General features: G+C 45.5%; 1 protein-coding gene across 2 annotated transcripts in view; it reads right to left on the reverse strand.

Annotated features, from left to right (window-relative positions):
* The window catches only part of LOC138548066 (cytochrome P450 4B1-like), a 252246-nt gene that overhangs the window by 154762 nt on the left and 75710 nt on the right, over positions 1-21774 (reverse strand). For both annotated transcript variants that reach the window (XR_011291897.1, XM_069642253.1), the window contains exons 3-4: positions 15814-15858; positions 8544-8671 (exon numbers count right to left, since the gene is read on the reverse strand). Coding sequence is in view for 1 of the 2 variants with exons in the window: in XM_069642253.1 (XP_069498354.1) it covers positions 8544-8671; positions 15814-15858 (173 nt within the window). In the remaining variant the exon portion in view is untranslated. The remainder of the gene's footprint in view (positions 1-8543; positions 8672-15813; positions 15859-21774) is intronic.

Below are 21774 nucleotides of genomic sequence, written 5' to 3' on the forward strand. Positions count from 1 at the left end.
TAAAACAAGGTCGCTTTAGAAAGACCATTCTGAGACCACTCAGAACGGTCTTTCTAAATCTACCCGTCACGCCGCTGAATGCACACGAGTGCGCCCAGGGGCTGACGGGAGCAGCCATGCCTTGAAGAGGGAAGTCAGGACAGGTAAGTATAACATGTGTGTGTGAGTGAGGTGTTTGGGGGATGAGAAGCAGAGGGAGAAGGTAAGTGTATGTGTGTTTGTGTGGGTTGAGGAGTGGTTGGTGCATGGAAGAGATGCGGCGGGTGGGCAAGTAGGGGGAATGAGGGCAAGTAAGTGTTTGTGATGGACTTTGTGTTTGTGCGTGTGTATGTGTCTGCCTGGGAGAGGCTGGAGTTTTAGGGATTCATGTTTATGGCGGGAGAGGGCAGGGGAAGAAAGGGGGTGGTTCAAGGGTGAGTGCTTGCAGGGTTGACCTGGTTTCATTTGGGTTTGCGGGTGGGAGAAGCCCACCCCAAAATATGTTATTTGCAAATATTGAAGGCCGCAACAAATTGGTTAAAACAATCAGCCTTTCTTGGCACGTGACCTTCAATACGTGAAAATATCACATGGGACCGTCTTCCAGTCTGCTTTGCATAAATTCAGACAGTGAACATAAGAAAGACCAAAGATCTCTAGATTTGACAAATATGCCAGTGATAACATGGTTATATGATTGAATCACAAAGTATATAATAGACACTGGGCGTGGAGTGCCTTTCATTTTTCGCAACCCTAACATTATGATGTTTGTAGCATTGAAGCATATATCCTTAGGTTTCAGATGTGAGGATAATTAGTACTGGCTGTAACTGACTGACTCCATAACTGTACAGGAACGGTGTGACCAAGGGGATCATGGGCAAAGAATATGTGGTAACGCCTCCCTGTGACAAAGATGTGTGAGGCACATGGGGTTTGGCAGACATAGCCACCGCTGAGAAATTTTAGAAGATGCTGTAGGCTGGTATGGGCTTGGAGAAGCAAATATTAGTAAAAACAATGGCGGCCATGTACGAGTCTATGCGAGCATACAGACTATCTGAGTTAAGCATACAGACTATATGAGCTAAATCATGGGTCTTAACAAGTGGGGCTAACACGGATGGAGTTTCGGAGGTAGAGTGAATAGAAGATAAAGTTAACCCATTGGGGTTCAAGGGTCGTAGAGAGCTAATGGGCCTCATTATGAGTATGGCAGTACAGCTAAAAATGGCGTTAAAACGGTGGCCGTGGAATTACCACCTCTTTACTGCACCACAATGCTTAAATTTTGGAGAAGAAGTGAAGGATTTGCTCTTGGCATATAGTTGGAGATAAATCCTCCACTTCACCTCCAAAATTATGCAGGATTCTAGATTTGCAGCAAGTGGTTTTTAGGATGTTCATATTGTCTGATCTTAAGGATCTGAGGTTTTGCTTTTTTACCATCGCTTCCATTAAGTAAAGTGGCATCTGACCTTCAAGGCATTTATGGGTGATAAGCATCCAGACGCGCACTCTGGCCTGTGCAAATAGCCAGTGCAGGCTCTGTCTTGCATCCGATACATGGTCCCTACGGCAAAGTCCTTTCACAACCCTCACTGCTCCATTCTGGAGAACCTGGAGGCGTTGGAAATCTGCTTGCAAGATGCCTACTAGGAAACTGAAGCAATAATCCAATTTGGAACCAATAATGGCTCTAGCTAGGGTCTCTGAACTTTTCTCACAAATCAGTGGGCGGAGGCGACGGAGCAACTTGATGAAATAGGATGGGGAAGAAACTAAACTGTTCACCTGAGCTTTCATATTCAAGTTGCTATCCAAAAAGATACCTAAGGTCTTCACCTTAGTCCTGACCTCAATATTGCAGTTATCTATATTGAAATGATTATACATTGAACCCAACGATGCAAACCTGAAGAAATATCAACAGTTTTTAAATTTCACACGTTTTGAACCTATCATTAATGCAATTTTTTTTATTGTTGTCATTAAAAAAAAAAAGAACACAACAAACATAACCCTCATTGCTTGGCACAGAGGCATAGGCACACTGACAAAATTAAATTGCTGTGCATTATACAGACATCTGTCAAGATCCTCAGTCACAGCAATTCCAGCATCACAGCCTGACGCCTGACCACAGAACATCCCTTACCCCTGCCGCCACCCTCCTCCCATTTGCCCCAAACCTTTGTAAACTTTGCAGGACACCCCCTAGCATTGTATACACGCGTTTCTAGGGCCAGGCACATGTCCATCTTGGCCAACCAGCAAGTCTTCTGAGGGCGGTCCAGGGACCCACACAACACAGCAATAACTTTATTAGTCCCAAGGCCACCGCCAGAAATATCTTGTCGTACTTGTAGAGTTTTTCCGCCCCCCATATTCCCAGTATGGCACATTTCAAGTCCCCTAGGGACCTCTACATACAGAACACTTGACAACTTGCGTATACTTTTCCCCCACAGCAAGTGAACCAGCGGACAGTCCCACAATGTGTGGTAAAATATGCCTCCAAGCGTCCCACATCGTAAATAACAATCACTTTCAGCCCACCCCCACATCTGGGTGCTGGAATAGTAAGCTCAATGCATGCAGAATTTTATACTGTATGAGGCAGAGTCTGGCGAACATGCCGATCTCTTGAGGAAACATCAACGCCTCCACCCATTCCTCAGGGTCCAGGAGCCCTATATCCCTTTCCCTCTTATCCGTGACGTGGGACAATTTCTTGGTCCCGTATGATATGATATTTATAATGCGCCTATACACAAGGGTTTCAAGGCGCGACAAGGCAAGGGAGGGAAACAGAGGGAGGACAGACAACGATCGTACTAGACCCGGTGACATTGAGATTGCGCAAGTGCAGGAGAAGGGGAATTGTGCGGGGGGACTGTGGAGAGGGCAGTGCAGTACATGGGATCGACAGTAAAAAATAAATAAAGGCAAATAAGTAAAAAGTGCGACCAGCTGGTGGCAAGTGCAAGGGTAAGTCAGACCTCAGGTGTCAAGTGGTAGAAGGGGACTGTAGGGATACAGAAGCAGTCCCCAAGTGCGGGGGTTGCCAGGGAGGCAGTGCATATGTGCAACTGGCGGGGGAGAGGACTTGGGCCCGAGATAGGAGGGTGACCAGTGCAGTTCTAGCCAGGAGTTCAGCATGGGAGAGGATGAGAGACAGCAGAAGCAAAGGGGAAGGTTTTGAGGTGCTTCCAGAACCGGAGATGGTTCTCCTCAAGTTTCATGGAGGCTGTTCTAGAGGGAGGCCTCAGCCGAAAAAATAGATCTACCACCAACTCGTTGCTTGGTAAAGCGACTGACCCTGAGGGAGTTGGAGGCGGATGAGCGAAGAGCTTGAGAAGGAAAATATTTAGGAAGCGAGAGTTGAAGGTATTGAGGCCCCAGGCTCCAGAAGGCCTTGTGGACAATGCAGAGGTTTTTTTTAACTTAATCCTCTTAGTCACTGGGAGGCAGTGCAGACATTTCAGTCCTGGACAGATACGATCCCAGGGCTTGAGGCCAATGACAAGTGTCGCAGTCCTGTTCTGGATGAGTTGCAGAGGGCAGAGAGTAGAAGCAGGCAGATTTAGAAAGAGGCTGTTGCAGTAGTCTCGCCTAGAGAGAACCAGATCTTTGGAGACAGTGAGCTTCTGGGGGAAGGAGAGGAAAGGAAAAATACCTGCGAGGAGGTGCAGCTGGTAGTGTGACTTCTTAGAGACGTCAGAGATGTGAGGAGAGTGTGGACTCTAATATGACCTTGAGGTTTTTAGCCTCCCAGGTGGTAGTAGGAAGAGGGCCAAGAGAGGCTGGCCAGAGAGCGACATGAAAGGATGGAGCTGGTGTTCCAATGAGGAGAATCTCAGTCTTACTGGCATTAAGGCAGAGATCATTGGCGGCACGCCACTCCTGGATAGCAGACAGACAGTCAGTGATGAGAGAAGGAGAAGAAGTGGCGGAAGGGAGCCGGAAAGTGAGTCGAGTGTCATCCGCGTAGCACTGAAAGTTTGGGCAGAGAGCGGCAATGCAGTGGGCAAGAAGTGCCAGGGATTGGTTGAACAGCCAGGGAGAGAGGTTAGACCCCTGGGGAACGCCACAGGTAGAGATAGAGAAGAGGAAGGACCCACATTGGACATGGGAGGGTCGATCAGAGAGAAAAGAGGTCAGCCAAGCCAGAGCCTGTTCGGTGATACCAGGTTATCACGGAGATGGTTGAGCAGATCGGCATGATTGACTGTGTCAAATGCAGAAGAGAGATCAAGTAAGATGAGGACACAGGGGGTGTTGGAGTCGCGGTTGGAGAGCAGGTCCTCATGGATGTTCAGGAGAGCAGTTTCTGTGCTTCTGGCAGCTCTGAAGCCAGCCTGATGGTCGTGGAGACAACCAATAGATTCAGTGTGGTGATTAAGCTGGGAGATGGCCAGCTTTTCCAGGCGTTTGCCCATAAAAGGAGTGATGGAGATTGGGCGAGTTAGCCGGGCAGGACGGGTTGGCAGAGGGTTTCTTAAGAGGATGCACAAGGGAGTGCTTTGGGGGGAGAGCCCAGTGGCGAAGGAGTGTTTGCAGAAGTCAACCAGATCAGGGTCCACAAATTGTCAATGAGGTCCTTGATGGTTTTTACGAGACCTTCATAGATTGGACTTGTCTAGAAACCTTGTCAGGGGAGAACAGAGAAGGTGAGAGGAGTGGTGGCCAAAAAAGGTCCAGAGGAAGAGCAGGAAGTATAGTGGCCATGGGGAGAGGAAGAGAGAAGACAGGATGTCCTGAGTTTTAGATATGAAATGAGAAGCCAGGGCCGTGCAGAGGGCCTGGGAGGGGACAGGAGAGGTAGAGACTGCAGCAGGACTGGCCAGCTCCTTGCAGAATTTAAAGTTTGTGCCAAGTTGTTAGATGCAGCAGAGACGCAGACTTGGTGCAGACAGAGCCGGGATTGCCTTTGGAGACGGTGGCAGGCCAGTTTGTCAGAGGATGTACCGGAAGCACACCATTTCCTCTCAGCCGCCCTGCACTTGCGTTTAAAGGTGGCGAGGTCTGAGGTGTACCAAGAGTTGCACTTGGCTTTGGGCTTGAAGCGGATCCTCATGACAGGGACATGAACATCAAGAGTATCAGAGATAGCAGAGTGGAGCATGGAGAAGGCTCTGTCAGGGTGTGAGTCAGCCAAAGTGGGAGAGGGGTTGGGGGAGAGAAAGTGGCGGCAAAAGCCTCAACTGACACATGCTTCATGGGTCGGATAACCGAGAGGGTAGGTGGCAGTGCTGGGGTTGGCTTGGCCTGAGGGGTGGAGAGAGTGAGCTGGGAGGAAAGGAGAAAGTGATTATTCCAGGAGAGAGAAATGGTGAGGGGGATAGAAAGGGGAAGCTCTGTAGAGATCAGAACATCCAGAGTATGCCCTGCAGAGTGAGTCGGGCCAGAGGGGAGGATAATTACTGGATAACCTACATCTCAATTCATACTGGGAGTAGGTTCGCTTCCAAAGGGGAGCAAATCGTTAACTGCCTCCAAAGGCAAACCTCCCCTGCAATGACTCAAAGGGAAGGAGCCCATCCCCCTTTAGTGTCTAAAGTGACCCATCTTAAGGAACTTATGGAGATGTGCATTACCCCACAAGGGTTAATGTGCGCATGCGCCGAATCCTATACAAGCTGCACATGTATCAACATAAGTGGGAGTGCCCCTCCTCTCTTACTCTGTCCGTACAAGACCTGCACAAGGGTATTCCCCCCTATCCAGCCCCACTCAGAGGCAATATCAGGCAACCCAGGGTCACCATGCAGCCAGTCGTTCATGACGCCCAACTGCGCCCGCCGAGTAGTAGTGTCTGCCCTTCCAAACGGACAGTTGGAGAGTCCTGAGAGTGATGTGAGACCGCTTAACCCCCCACACACCCTCAAAAGAGCCCCAGAACCCCTCAATCCCTCCGAAGAACCCCTTGGATATCGGAAATGGGTGTTATGTAATGCATACAAAAACTTGGTTAGAGATATAATTTTGAAAAGGGCCACCTTGCCCATCAGGCCCAGTGGAAGGGACTGCCAGTGCTTGACATTCAGCTTGAACTTGTCAATGATCGGGTTGAGATTTAAGTCGAGAAACTTCACGCTCTGAAACACTGGTGTATGAGTGTGATACAAATAAAATATATCATATCGATAGATGTTTGCCCAATTGAATACTGAGATACCAGACACCTGTCAGAGACACCTGATACCGGTAATTCTGCGGGAGCGCTGCATCCCCATCCTGTACAGGGAAGAGGAATGATTTCTGACAGTTGACTTTGAGACCACTGGCACTCATATTCGTCTAGTATCTTCATCACTGCATGACATGCGATGGACAGATTCCACATATGAATCAGTAGATCGTCCGCGTACAAGGATATCCTTTCCTCACCCCCCCAGGGCCACTTAAAACCCACCCACTCCAAGCTAGATCTCAGCCTTATAGCCAGTGGTTCCACAGCCAAGGTGAAAAGCAAGAGGGTCAGTCCTTCTTGTTCCCCGCTCCAGGGGAAAAGAAGTCTACCCATTGACCCGTACTTTAGCCCACTGGCGATTTATATAATAGGTGCACCTAGCCCAGAATATTCTCCCCAAACCCCATACTCTCCACGGTTCCCCACAACGCATCCCAGTACACATAATCAAATGCTTTCTAAGTCTACTGACAGCATTCTAGCGGCCCTGGGATTGTGGAGGCTTAACCCAAATCCATTTGTACCCTACGCAGGTTTATGCAAGTAGATTCAGATGGCATAAACCTGCATTGGTCCAGGTGTCCAAGGCAGCCTAGAACTCATAGTAACCGATCTGACAGGACTTTAGCTTCCCCTTTTATCAGCGATATTGACCTGTAAGAGGCACAAAGTTCCAGCGGCTTGCCAGGTTTAGGGAGAACCACTATGCACGCCTTCCTCAGATCATCTGGTAATATACCATCCCTCCTGAACTACAGAAATAGCTTGTGGTGTTCACCCCACCCCCCATCTCTTCCAGACTTCCACTGAGAAGCCATTCGGGCCCAGGGACTTCCCAGACTGCAATTACGAGATGGCAGCCCGTTATTTCTTCTACCAATACTTCCGCTTCTAGCCCCTTCCTCTGCCGCGCGGACAAGAGAGGGAGAGCCACCAGATCCACTGGTCCCAACCCTCCACTCCTTGGTCAGCATAGGGATTCATAATAACCCACAAGCGCATGCGCGATATCCGTATCCCTTGTCAACATTTCACTGGTGTCACCCTGCAGGGCTTGTACGTATCCATTTCCCAGTTCCCTTTACTCCATCCACATTAGCATCTTTCCTGCCTTGTCCCCAACTTCGTGAATCTGACTGCGTTTGGGCCAGTGCGCCGGTTTGCGTTATCTAATGCAGCATTCCCATGGGTCTCCTGGGCTGTCAGTAACTTAAGCTGTGCCTCTTTTCAACCCAGAGCCAAGCAAGTCTGTCTCCCTCTCCGAGGACACTTCTGCCTCCTCCACATGTTGCTTCCACTGTGCCGCAACCAGAGGGATCGCTTCCCCGCAGAGAACCATGTTGCATCCCTCCCAGACCGTGACTGGACTATCATTCAGCGAGAAGTATTCCTTTGTAAGGAGTTCTAATGCCTGCGTAAACTCAGGGGAGCCCAGGTAGTACGAAGTCAACTCCATGTAGGTGCACGTGACTCATGCCCACTCTTGAGCGAGACAAGAAGTGGAGAATGGTCAGAAATCGCCTTGGCTAAAAATATGGCTATCGCCCAGCTGGATGAAAAGATAGTCCAATCTGGAGAAGGAGGCGTGAGCCCCTGTCTCCCCGGCATGCAAGCATCTCCAAGTAACCAACCAGCCCATCGACTTTGCAAATGAGCCCAGTTTGGTGGGGAACTCCGGCTTCCTGCTGCCCTTGCGAGACCTATCTAGGCCTATTCCCATCACGTCATTAAAATCCACTCCCAGGATCCAGCTTTCCACCTCAACCAGCACTATAAGCTTATGGAGATCATTAAGTTGGGCCCGCGTGATGGAGGAGGCGCATACTCCATGTGGTACCCCATAATTGCCCCCCAACCCCGGATCAATACAAACCTTTCTATAGGGCCGGTGAGCATCTGTAGGTGTGAGAACGGTACCCTTTTGAGTATAAGGATCAGGATACCTCAAGTCCCTCTGGCGAGGTCATGAAAGGCAATTCTGTATTTAGTGAGCATAAAAAAGCTACAATGCGACCCCCGCAGGTGGGTTTCGGTGAGGAGGGCAACATCTGGCGAGTACTGTATTAGCCTACGTTTGATGCCAGAAGCTTATGGTTTACGTATCAAATGGTTACAACTATGAATGTAAATATTTAATCAATTGTTAGTGAAGGTATCCAATACTCGCTTGGTGTCAGTATTAGTTGAAGGATAACAAGTGATAAAAACATTTTTTTCAGCAAAATTCACCAACACATACTGGATGGGAAAAAAGTCTCCACGGTTATGAAGCTGCACCCCAATATGAACCGTGTGGGACAACATGCAGGCTATAATCAGTACATGGAAAACATGCTTGGACATTGAAAAGAAGCACAGTTCCTACCAGCATGACTTTAGTGCAGTCTGAAAACAACTTCACATATGGCTTCAGGACATCATAGTGAAAGCCAGGCGTGAGCAGCCTTCGATGCTGGAACCACTTTTGCCCAGAGAGGACCAACAACCCTTTACCTAAGTGAAATAAACAAATATTCTTCTATTGCCATGTAGACCTTCTACAGAAATGGAATGCACATTACAATACAGGTGTTTACAGCTTACACAATAGTCCATAAAACAAATGTAGTTCTGTTCGTTTTATGTGTGGTACCATGTAATTTTCTGTCTATTCAATGAGTGGTCAGACCATGTTAACATTCAAGGCCATGTCTCGAAGTGTGAATGAGGGGGCAATACTGGGTGGGGCACTGTCAAAAAAATAAATACAGATTGAGGCCGAGAAAACAGGCGGGGTTGGAGCTGGAAAAGGTTTTCTGACCTACCCATACAATTTTTGCGGTTACTCGCTGTACCCGCTGTATAATGTTTGCACCGATGTGAGTGTGCTGAGAATGTATTTTGTTCTTCTGCCAGACGTTTAGTTTGTAAATAAAGTAATTAAAGATGGTTTTCTTTGTGCTTGGTCCACTCCATTATTTTTGTAATGGCGCACTTAAACAAGGCCATGCCTCGGGCCAGCACCAGCGGTGCACACACACAGTCATATAGACGCACAGAAACATACACGTGCATGAACATATTACATTACAAATCTTGCTCACACACACACACATTACAATAAATACTTTACACGGTATTCAAAACTGCACACAACAAAACATTTTCTTTTGAACTTAGCTTGACTTGCCCATGTTGCAGTTCGGTCATCTCATCTCAAGGTTCCGGACAAGGCAATAGAAGCTGACTGTTGCTGGTGTGCTCTGGTTGACCTGCTCCCAGGCCCCAGAACTAGACAGGCTCAGGCTGGGTGAAAACACGGAAGAGCTCATGGTTGCTAAGCAACCACTGAACAGTTACATAACAAAAGCACGAGACACAGTGGCGCCGCGCCCGCCGTCCAGGCGGATATGGGGGTTGTGCTTTTAATGAAAAAGTGTGTTTTCACCACAGGTCGCAGAGGACATTCCAGTGGTTGCAAGGAGAGTCACCAGGGGTTGCAACTGCGACCCGTGGCAACTCTCAAATGACATCCATGCCACCCTCCAGTGTGAGGAAAGGACTACTGTTCTGCGAGTGTACATGGATGAGGAGAGGCTAAACTGCTTACTCAGGCCACCACTACCACTAAACCAGTAGTGATCCCAATCACAAAGGTGAAACGGGCACAGCCGGTCCGATAGCACAGCGATTGGAGCGGTCGCTTTGACATCCGTGCAGAGCCTGCTGATGCAGGTTTGTATCCCTGCAGGGCCAAACTCAGCCTTTCATCCTTCCGAGGTCGATAAATGAGCACCACACACCGTAGGTAATAAGCAGCGCTCAGATACCTGTGGGTTTGTAGCGCTATATAAATGCTACATTATTATTATATACCTCCTTCACCTAATGTGGTAGCAAAGCCCAAGGGCAGGATATATCTTCTGGATGGGTGAAAGGTGATAACAGTAGGAGCCCAAACAGCAATGGTATGAAGACACCAAAATAAAAGAATGTCCTATTTAGGTTCTATGAAAAACAGCGAAGGACACCACTAGCTACCCACCTCAACCACAAAGCGGCTGTAGAAGAACTACTCCCAAGATGGTGTGCAATATCATCACATTATGTATTCAACCAAGGGCATAGTATCAAAAAAGGAACATATTTTAATTAATATATTTCACACAATGTACTCACTTAAAACATCAAACATTAATGAATATGAGCTTAACTTGAAGAGCAACACAGAGAACATAGGAAATGGGGGAACACCCACTTTTTCAGCTATTTCTATATCACAGCGTTAATTCCATGTTGTTCAAATAAATGTACATGGTTGAAGTCACTGTTACTAACATCATGTAACCAAAACATGCATATGAATAACATCTGTATGTGGTAATACCCTCGGGGCGGTGGTCAACCCGATTGGCAGGACTCGAAACTGATAGTGCGAGCCGCCTGTGCTTGAGATGGATCGGCACAGGAAAATAAGCACCCTGAAGGTCCAATGATGCCATCCAATCCTTAAGTTGGAGGGCCTGAAGGATCTGAGAAAGAGTGACCATCTTGAATGTGTCCTTCCTCAGGAACATGTTAAGTACAAGATGGGTCTCAGTCCCCCACCCTTTTTGGGAATAAAAAAAATACAGGGAATAAGAACCCTTGTTTCTCTCCGCCACAGGCACTGGTTCTATAGCACCTTTCTCTAGTAGGGTCAATATTTCCTGTATAAGGAGCAGATCCGGAATCCTCAAAGAGTGATTCCCCGGTGGATTGTAGTGAGGCTTCTGTATAAAAAGGAAGGCAGTAACTGTGGGCTATTGTTTCCAGAGCCCACACTTCTGAAGTAATGTCGCACCATTCTTCCAGATGCTGAGACGCCTGCCCCCTACTAGTGAGCTGTGACTCAAGGCCTCAGAGTGGTTTTGAACCAGCAGTTGCAGAGCCTGATGGCAAAGAGGCTGCTGCTTGAGCAGGCTTAGCACCTCTACCTCGTCCACCACGAGCAAACTTACGTTGGCCTCTTTGACTGACCATTCCTCTCGCCCTTCCAAATGAGAAGCATTAGCGAAAAGATTTACACCTCCACTGCTGTCCGCTATGACAAAAAGGATGAGGTTGCCGAACAGCGGCAACCAAAGATATGGCGGCTGTTTTAAAGGTCTGCAACTTCTCAAGGCTCTCGTCGGCCTTGCTGCCAAAAAGATGACACCCGTCAAATGGCATGAAGTCGAGCCTGCACGTCCGATGCAAAACCGGACTACCGTAACTACGCAAACCTGCGTATCACAGTGCTCATAGCCATGGACCTGCTGACGCTATCTGCAGAATCCAACCTCGACTGAAGGGACTCACACATGGCTTCCTTGCCGTCCTTAACAATGGCCAGAAAGCCATCCCTTTATTCCCCTTCGGGAATATGCTCTGCCGCCAAAGATATGCAATCCCACAGAGTGTACAAAAATTATTTTGCCAAGGTACAAGTGGAGTTGGCCGATTTCAGCACCATACTCCCAGCCGAAAATACCTTGCGCGCCCATCTACTAATGCGCTTTTAGTCCGTATCAGGATGGATGGTAGGGTACACTGCCTGTTTTGAGGTAGCCGTGGCTGTCTGGACTACCAAACTCTCCGGAGTGGGGTGAGTGGACAGGTAGTCGGGGGTCGCTACTGGAGGAACAGTATTTAATTGTCAGTGACTTGTTCACCGACAGATTAGTCTCTGGGGTATCCCAATTTCTGGCCACCCTTTTTTGCAGAGCCACATCATCCTTATCAAAATGCACACACAGTAAGTATAGACCAGCCCAAATAATCAACAACTCTGTCGTCTGTAAGAGGAGTCAGCATTCTCCCCCCAAGTCTGGTTTGCCGAACTTCAGCTCAGGAGAAGTGTCTATACCACTTGTATTATGCAAAGTATCAGATAGATCCTCAATCCTACTCTCCTCCGAAATGAGGCAGTCAGGCAAATTTAGGGGTCCCAAACTGGAGACCAAAATGGGCATAATCCTCAAAAATTGAGTTGAGGGACTTCACAAAATCCTTCTTCGGTAGAGGAGTTACCTTTTCTCAGGAATACCAGCCAGAGGCTTTGAAGACTTAGCCACTGCTTTCCTTGGAGGTTCCACTGTCACAGGGACCTGCGCTGGCAATTTTGGCCCAAACAGCATCGACGGCTTCGGCGTCAAAATCATCGAGGGTCTGACCGGGGTGGAGGACCCGATAGGCACTAGCGACTGGCCTGGCGTCGATGGCTTTGAGGGCACCAAGGGTTGGAAGGTTTCAGTGGTGTTGAAGACCTTGGCCTCACTTCACGTCTCGATCAATCCTTAGATACCTTGTCCGTACGAGGCCTCGAAGGCTCCGGATAAGGATCATTCCTTTTACCCGGGATAGAGGACGTCGCGAGTATCTGGTCGAGAACGTTCCCTGCCGGCTTCACCAGAAGGCGCGGACAGAGCTTTGCCCTATTTTTCAAAAAATCTTAAGCATCTCCACACGGAAAGCTTCCCATTCTGCCTGCGACGATTTTTTGGACGGGCAACTCATCCTCTCTGGGGTGCCGTCTGAAGAAGACGAGGAAGGTGACCGGTGGTGCCCTCTCCTCGAGTGCTTCCACAAGGACGAGTGGTAACCACTCCTGGACCTTGAACACTTGGCCTTCTTTCTCTGAGAAGAGTCGCCTCTCGACTCATCGGTCGAAGGTCCAGCAGTTTGGGACTTACGGGGTTTGGACACCTTGCCTACCTTAAGTTTCCCCTTTCGTTCCTGCAAGGCCTTTCCAGTCATCGACTGATACTTAGAGCACGTATCCGTGCCATGACCCTTGCCGAGGCACCACAGGCAGACTCGGTGCGGGTCTGTGATGGACCGCAGTGTCATCGCAGTGAAAGACGGAAACATATCGACAATCTTTAACAGCAAACACTAGAAGTACGAGGCACGCAGAGTTTCACGAAGCAAATACGTTTGTGGAAAAAACAGAACTGAGGCAACGGGCGCCGTGCGCGCTACTTATAACATCCGATGAAGTCACCCTCGACGGAGGCCTTCGAGGTCCAACGACCTGACTCAATCGATGCAGGGCACCCTCTGCCGAAAAATTTCCCACACAGCCGAGCTATGGACACTACATGTCAAAGATGAGGAATACGTTGGAGGACACAATCAAGTCGAAACAGAATTACCCACATTATTGTATATGAATATAAAATCAAGAAAGATTGGCCTATTCTACCCTCATCAGATGGCATTTTGCCACACTCATTCATTTGTATAGAGCTTATTTTATAGCCAGCTGTTTTGATGACTCTCTGAGGCATATAGATTAATCCTGTTTTTCTAGCAATGTACCAAGGGCACATCCCTATGCATGAATGCACAGAAGCCCACAGGATAGCTGTCAGGTTTGTCTACTTTGCGATTTGCCAAAATTACAAATGTGTATTTGGATGCTAGCCAAAAAGAGGTAAGTAGAAATATTTCATTTATTTTGTATGCTTATCTAGCCCAAATGAGGACTTGTGCAGCTCTTTGTCAGCTATGAATACAAATTAGATTGGTGAGTTATGCCAAATTAATTGATGGAATTATGCACATTAGGTAGATGTATTCTGGTGCATCTCATCCCTACGTGGCTCCTTGCTGTCAGTCCAAAGGCAGCTGAAATGTGAGCATAGTACAGGGTGGTGAGAAAGACTGTATGACATGACACACGGTTAGATAGAGATCAGCCACATGATTGCTTTGTCATTTAACCATCATATTATCCATGGTAAAAAAAAATCAGGGGAATTAAATGGCCTGGGAATTACAGTCCTAAATTTGAACAATATACAGGTGCAGTATTTAAGATGCACTGTGTCTCCCATTTAACATGGAGTACAAAATGAGAGGTAATTTCATTAAAGCTCAATGCATTTTTATTGAGAAGCGACATTTAAAACAGACATGCATTTCAGTGCAACTTAAAAGCAGAACTGTTTTTGTAAAATTAGGCCACATTATATAGAATCCTTGGCTCAAGGTGGACAGAATCTTGCAACCAATCGTGCAAATCATGACACACCATGGTCTAATATTATATCATGAAAGGTTTTGGAGCCAGTGTAACTCCATTTAAAAATATATGTGTGCACAAGCACAAATAATTAATTGTATTAATAGAGAACCTTCCAAGCGTTAAAACCCTGCTGTCCCTCATCTTGAAATGCACAGGCAGACCTATGTGTAATAGGACAGGGAAAGAGTGTTTTAACATTGTACATTTTACATTTAGAGATTTAAAGCTGAAGGCAAGCTGCACGAATATTCAGAAAATATTGCATATACATGTAAAGATCCACTGCCCCACATATAATGTAGAAAGATTATTCGGATAGAAAAAGTGTAGGTGTCATTGGGGAAAATTAAGATTGTATTGGATTTCTTGAAACAGAAATGGTATGTATCACTTTGCGAGAGTATCATTGAAGTAAACAGTGATGCTTAGGTGGAAACTATCATAGAAGGAGTGTATTTAGAATGCTTAGTATATTTAAGAATATAACCGATTATGGAAATGAATGCTTGCATGAGAACCAGTAGTGAGATTCATGAAGGCAGGTAAAATTTGTTTGATCAACTGTTCTTATAGCTATAACATTGTAGTGATGTCCTTGGTATAAAGCTGGAGACTGCTTTAGTTTGTATTGAGTAATTTCTCTTAAATACATTTGAAGTTATGAGCAATGTCTCTTTATTGACACAGAATTGTGGGGCAGGATTGTACATCAGGAATATCCAACTGTTTGTGCTGCCCTAGCAGACACTATACATAATTCAAAACACATACAAAACTAGGTCTACATACTGCCACCATGCCGGTAAAACTAACAGTCAGGCTTCTGAGATCTTCACCAGTGCTAGTGCTAAATACTAGCAGGTGTATTCGGAAACAAAATCGTTGAAGCTGTAACGACACCAAAGGTGTAACACACTATTTAAGCTGCATGGAAGTTGTGGGAAGAGGGGGAAACTTTGGTTGGAAATCCAGTAAGAAGGTTTTTTTTTTATTTCAGTACATGCTTCTTTTCAGTTGAAGTAGACAGGCCAGTTAGTTAGAAGCAATTCTCAAATGCTGAGAGTGTTGAGCCTTTTCTCATTTTAACACAGTTTTTGCAACATCTCACATCTGAATAACGAAAGACAGAGGAGACTGGAGGAGTCCTAATGAAATGCAGTTAACCTTTCTGTGATTGGGGCGCCCTCCTGGTAAATATTCATGTTACAACAAGAAGGGACAGATTCTGAGAAAAGGCGCAAATCAGGATGGGGGTCATTTCTGACCCCACCATTAATTTTTCTTTAAGCGTGACCGCCGTGGTTCAAATCACGGTGTCACACTTGCATTTTCATCTCCCAAACAGGAATGGAAATGTTTACCTCCAACCCCACCAAACATTTCACAGAGAGGGGCTCTTCAGCGCTCCTCACAGTAATGAGAATAAGGTGAACTGCGCATTTGTAAAAGTAGCACAAATGAAACCAGCGCATTCTCTGCACTCTTTGGTAATTTTTTACAGTAGAATATTTTTGTACAGAAATGCCTGGTGGATGATGACAAATATAGAGCATACTGTCTAAACCAAAAGATCAAAACACAAGTTTCATAGAGTAATGATTCATACCAATCCAAGGAATGACGAAATTGTAGGACAGGTTGGACTTGGGATCTGTGGGGAAAAAAGTACAAAGAATTAAATACAATCGTCATATCGTTCATATTTTGGATATCCGTGTTAAACTATAAACGCAGTATGATTAATTCATGGGTTCAGTTAGCAGCAGAATATGCAGAGTGGTCACCTGTCCTGGGACCATATAGAAGAAAATAGAAGAAAAACATGCGTCAATGTCCAGGGATATGCATCTACTCACAGACTATGCGTAAAAAGATGCTGCCATGTTTTGTTTGTTTGTTTATTTATTTCTATAGCGCTCCGGACCCAGGAGTATAGGGGCGCTTAGTACAAGTTTACAAGGCACGGTACAGGGTAATAAACAGTGAAGCTAGAACAATTTAAATAGCAGTTATATACAGGCAGTGAGGGTGTTAACATCCTAATGCCAGACTCCGTTTTACTCTGAATAGTTTCACTACATTTTACAACAATTTGCACTGTTGCAGAACGGTTCTTCTTTGCTGTTAAGTAAGGTTTCCTCATGTCCCCTGCCCAGCTCCCTGAAGCTCAATGATATACTGAACTGGTAAGCATTGAAACAGCATGTGAGAGCTTGCTATGCTCCGCTTTCTGGATCATGTGGTGGGGGTGCGGGGCAAGGTACAGCTATGATCTGCTTTAAGATGCACCTTTTGGAAGGAATGATGCAGAGGTGGACCAAAACAAAAAACAAAAAAAACTCATTGCAGTAGGCATCTATGTTCTTAAACAGGACAGCAAAACCAAAGAGGTGGTGGCTGGAAGTTTTAGAATTAACCTTATCCTCTGGCAAGCCTGATTTGCTTGTCGTCTTCCCCCTTCTGTAATGGCTTGTCAAGTGAAGAACAATAGTCTGGAGGGTTGCCCAGAGCAATGCCAGAGGTTCAGATTCATTCTAAACCTCCCAGCCATCACCTCCCTTGTTTTGCTTAAAGAGTACATATATTTTTTTGCGAGAATGGACTATGTTCTTCCCGTCAATATTATAGCATCTGCCAATTCTCCAGCGAAATAAACCTTTACATCTATCTTGTTTTCAACATTTGTTTGTGAGGTTTTACCAGGCGATCGTCATCCACATAATTCCAGCCCTACCAATAGCAGCAGTACCATTAGTAGTTTTTGTTACCAGCAACACTACACCCAGTGTTTAGTGAATAGCATCACTTGCAAAACCACTAGTAGATCTACAACCAGTAGAACTATTGTCAGTCAGTCCCTTTATTAGTAGTGGTACTACTATTGGTAGCAACAGGATGACTACTACGACTATCAGCAGCAACACTGCTGTCGGAGGACCAGTGCTACCACTACAACCAACACCACTACTACCAGAACATGGAGTTCTACCAGTCGCAGAAATACAACCACTAACTCTATCCTGATACAACAATACTACTAGATGTAATACTACCAGTTGTTATCCCACTACTACTACAGGCACTACTGCCAATACTAGTGATAGCAATGCCGTTCATAGAACTAAAACTGCTATTAGAAATAGTACTACTGTGGGCAGTGGGAGTACCACCATTACTACTACAGATAGGATGAGTAGTATGTGGTGGTACTAGCACTACATATAATGGTAATAATAGTGTGACCACTACTGCCGAGAGTGTAACTGTTGATATTAGAAGCATTAGTATTAAAAGCTACTTAATACCATAAATACCATTAGAGCTACCATTAGTAGTAATGGTGCTATTGCAGTAGCATCATCAGAAGCAGCACTACTACTGCCAGTATTAGAACTGGTACTTCTGGTAGTATTATTAACATAACTATTAGCAGTAGAACATTGGTAGTAACAGTACGACTAATGTTTGGGTACGTCTACTAATATAGGCCGGTGCAATACTAGTAATTCTAGGGTTACAATAGTTAATTTATTGGTAGTAGTGATATATACATGCCACTGGTAGTAAAGTTATTAGTGGTGTTACTATTGATGGTAGTAGTACAGGGTTAGGGTTGGAAATTGCTGGGATCTATTTAGCTCCTGATTCAATCATAGGAGAGCCTGGTTAGCTTAAAACAAACAGTTAGCAGGTGCTACATTTGGCCCCCCAGTCCAAGTGGTGACTTACAAACATGAATATGTGACATTAACTTGAAGTGTTTCAGAATGGAAAAAATGAATAATTAGTTGCAGAAAGGGCACACTAAGAAAAGATATACATTTAAGAAAAAAACATATAAACAGAAATTCATTTGATTAAGCACAATTTCTCTAACAAAGAAAATGACTATTTTCCAATGTACTTATGTATTATGTAATTATTCATTGTAATATGTCTTGGTATGTATTATTATATCAATAATATTCTTCATGTACGTTTTAAAAACTTGACTTCATATGTATTTACACTGTGAACATTTCTTCCTTTACGCACATTACCACGTGTACACAGGATTTTCCTCTAGTTTAAATATAATGGATCATACATAATGGGCAAAGGGTGCATTTTGAACCGTGTAGTACTACCAAGAGGGGCCTTACTACATCTGGTACTACCATTATTGGTGGCCAGGATTAGTAAACTTGTAGGTTTTAATAGACTATTGAAGATCAGGAACAACATCTACTATTTTTGAAAAAACAGTATATCTCCTTTAAAAATCAAGGCAGAATCTTAAAGGCAAAAAGCAAGCACTGCATGTTCAAACCCACTGTATCCTTTTAGTATTACTGGACCTGGACCCTTACAACAAAGGCAAAGCACATAAACTAACTTATCATAAAATGCAGATCGGGCATAACAAAATAAAATACATTATGTACCGATCGTGTAAAAAGAAAAGGCTTTCTACATGCTAAACTTTCATTTTTGATCGTTAATATTAATAATAAAATAAGGCTTTTCTGTTTGTTTCACTGAAGCACTTGTGAAGCAGTGAAGGGGACGCACGTACCAGCTATGTAAGTGACGTGGTTACGTAAACAGTAACGTGGTTGGGGACATCTGGAATTGTGATGTCACTACACAGGCCGCAGGTAGTATAGGATATATTTGTTAAGACACAGGTGCTGTCACAGTGCAGAAAGACACACGGTGAACTGAAAAGTGTGGGCGTAATTTGCTTAGGGGTAGGGGTACAAGGTGGGTTATGGGATATTGTGGTAGGGGGCTGTTTGAGGAATATGCAAACAGAGGATCCATGTTTTGTAGGCCCAGGTAAGGAAAGCATTATTGTAGAGAACTCATAATAAAGGGCTGCAGGTTTTTGTGACAGCAATGGTCATTTCTTGAATATTCAGCAGAAACAGTGCAAGACTGAAGCTTCCCAGGGGAACCATATCGAAATTTCTTCATGAGATACGTTCGAGGACACTGAGTTGGGCACCTAAGAATTGGCAGGAAAAAAGGAATCAAATAACGCCGATTAAAATATATTCACGGTGTTAGTCAGGTTTTTAGAAGCACGCCTGGCAGGGAGTTGTGAAATGTAGCTCGGGGGGCCAGAGCGATGGGGTAGGGATTGTGGGGCATGCAACAGGGAGCCAATCAGTGCAGAGGGGTTCTGGTGTGCCTGGGGTGCAACATTGTAAAGTGTCCTTGCTGATGTCCACAGGGCACTTCATTTGGTCAGATTCAGTGAGAATGTCTCATCCCTTGCCATCTCAAGATGCCATGTCCATTCAGTATGCAGCAGTTTATCCATGTGTATATTTGGCAGGGCCACCAATGGCAAATAAGTGTTTGACTGATCAGCAAAAACACGTAATTGTGGGGTGGTGTGGGAATGTTTGTGACATCACAAGGGGTTTCAATGTGATTTTGTTCCAAGAAATGTTTTATCCAAGGGTCAAGGAAGGTATCTTACTATCGGTGTCTGACGCAGTTCCACCAATCAGCTCCTGTGACCTACCCCGAAAACACAACTACAACGTTGAATGGTCATTTTGTAATTCATGTATAAAATGTATAGCCGCAGTGGGTGGCGTCAAGCTCATTTCATTCAGTTGAGTTCCACAGGGCTATCTGATCCGTAGTTCCCAGCTGTGTGGGTCTAATAAATCTGCCTTATGGTTCATGCTCCTTTATGAATTACTTTTGTACCCTGGTACACCTCCTATCCAAGATGTCACAGAACATGAAAAATAAATAAATAAATAAATAAATAAATAAATCAACCAACAGGTCTAAAGCCGGTCAAGAACAAGGGTTCCCTCAGTTTAGGCTTTGCTACTTTTTTTGTACTAATCTGAAGAACAGGTATGTCAACTTCAGATATGAATTGCATTAACACGTTTGCAAATTGTGCACGCATTCCCCTGAAAGGTGTCTGTACATTAGCACAAAAATAAGAACATGTGGTGAACCAGTTTAGGAGTGTGTGCACAAAGGGGGACAAAACTACATTTTAAAAAATGGTAACCGGTCACTCACAAATGTCTTGTTAACCTAGGGTCGTAAGTGCTTCATACTAAAGAGGGGTACTATACAAATACACAAAATTACATGGCACTGGAGGAAGAAGTGGGTTCAGGTAGGGAGGATTGGGAAGTGAGTTGGGGAAGCTCCCTCTTTGGCAAGTAGGTGAAGTTTAAACTGTCTTTGAAGAGATCCTCAGTGGGTCTTCCTTTGATTGCTGACAGCATGTTCCAAGAGAGGGGGTGTTGGGTCAAATGGGAAAATGAGGTTGAGTGCAGAGTAGGAGCGAAGTAGCAAGTCCACTGATAACTTTGAAGATTAGGAGAAGGAACCTGAAAAGGGGGCAGTTGTGCATGGAGAGCCAACCAGCATTGTGTTCGTAGGTAGAAGTGGGGGTGGCTCTTGGTAAGCTGCAGAGAGTGCAGGTAGCGAATTAGAGGACTTTATCCAGATAGGTGAAGAAGGAAACGACAAGGCCATGGAGTAGGAAGGTTTAGGTGGCTTATACGAGCAGTCATGATGGTGCTAGTGATGAATTGTTGCAGTTCGGAGATCGCTATGAAAGATGACTCCAAGGTTGTATGAGGTTGGGCCAAGGAGCAAGACGGTCAGGTGGGAAAGAAATAGGAGAGGGAATCAGAGTTCAGCATGAGGCAGTGGAGAGCCAGCCTGTGATAGATTGCAATTAGACAGAATGCAATCCATTCCAAGATGGCTGGCCAGAAGGAGGGAAAGGAGACCCACTTGAATGGTGTCAGTAAGAAGTTGATACGGATAGCCAATGGGCGAGGTAAGCCTTCCTGGATAGGGGTACAGGGGATGAAAAGCAGAGGTGCAATGACGGATCCTTGGGGACAGCAAAAGGGAGAGGAGCATGGTCAGAGGCTTCAAAGGAGCGATATTCTAGGTCAGAGGCACTCCAGGATAGAGCACATTTGTGAAATCCAAGGTCCGAAAGAGAAGAGTGGTCAACAGTGCCTAAAGCGGCAGAGAGGCTTAAAAGAATGAGTATTGAAGAGAGTTTGGAGTGATGAGCATTAGAGAGAAAGTTGGAGACATGCATGAGTACCGTCTTGATGAAGGGCATTAGATACTTAGGGCCTCATTACGAGTTTGGCAGTGTGGGAAAACATTGGTAATGCAGCGTTTACAGGCAGGTTTACAGGTTTGAAGGCAGGGCAGAGGAAACACCTCCAGCAGAATGCTGGAGGTAATTCCTCTGCATTATTGACCAAAAACAGCAGTATTACCGTTGGTGGTAACGCCACCGGTGGTAATACAACCGAAATCCCCATGGAGGTCTATGGACTACAATGAATGTGGACTAACACCGCCTACAACCACTTGTAATCTGATGGTGATACCGGCAGTGGTTATACCGCCGGACCAAGCGGTGGCAACAGTAAAACCATTTGGTGGTATCTCAGTGGTATTACTGCCGAGATACCACTAAACTCGTAATGAGGCTGTTAGTGATCCAGTTGAAGACCACCCGCCAAAGGACCTATGAAGAAAAAGGTAAAACAGAAACCAGGTGATAATTCTTTGG

Source organism: Ambystoma mexicanum, chromosome 1q (genome assembly GCF_040938575.1).
Source record: "Ambystoma mexicanum isolate Mex_15411 chromosome 1q, UKY_AmexF1_1, whole genome shotgun sequence".
Taxonomy (NCBI): domain Eukaryota; kingdom Metazoa; phylum Chordata; class Amphibia; order Caudata; family Ambystomatidae; genus Ambystoma; species Ambystoma mexicanum.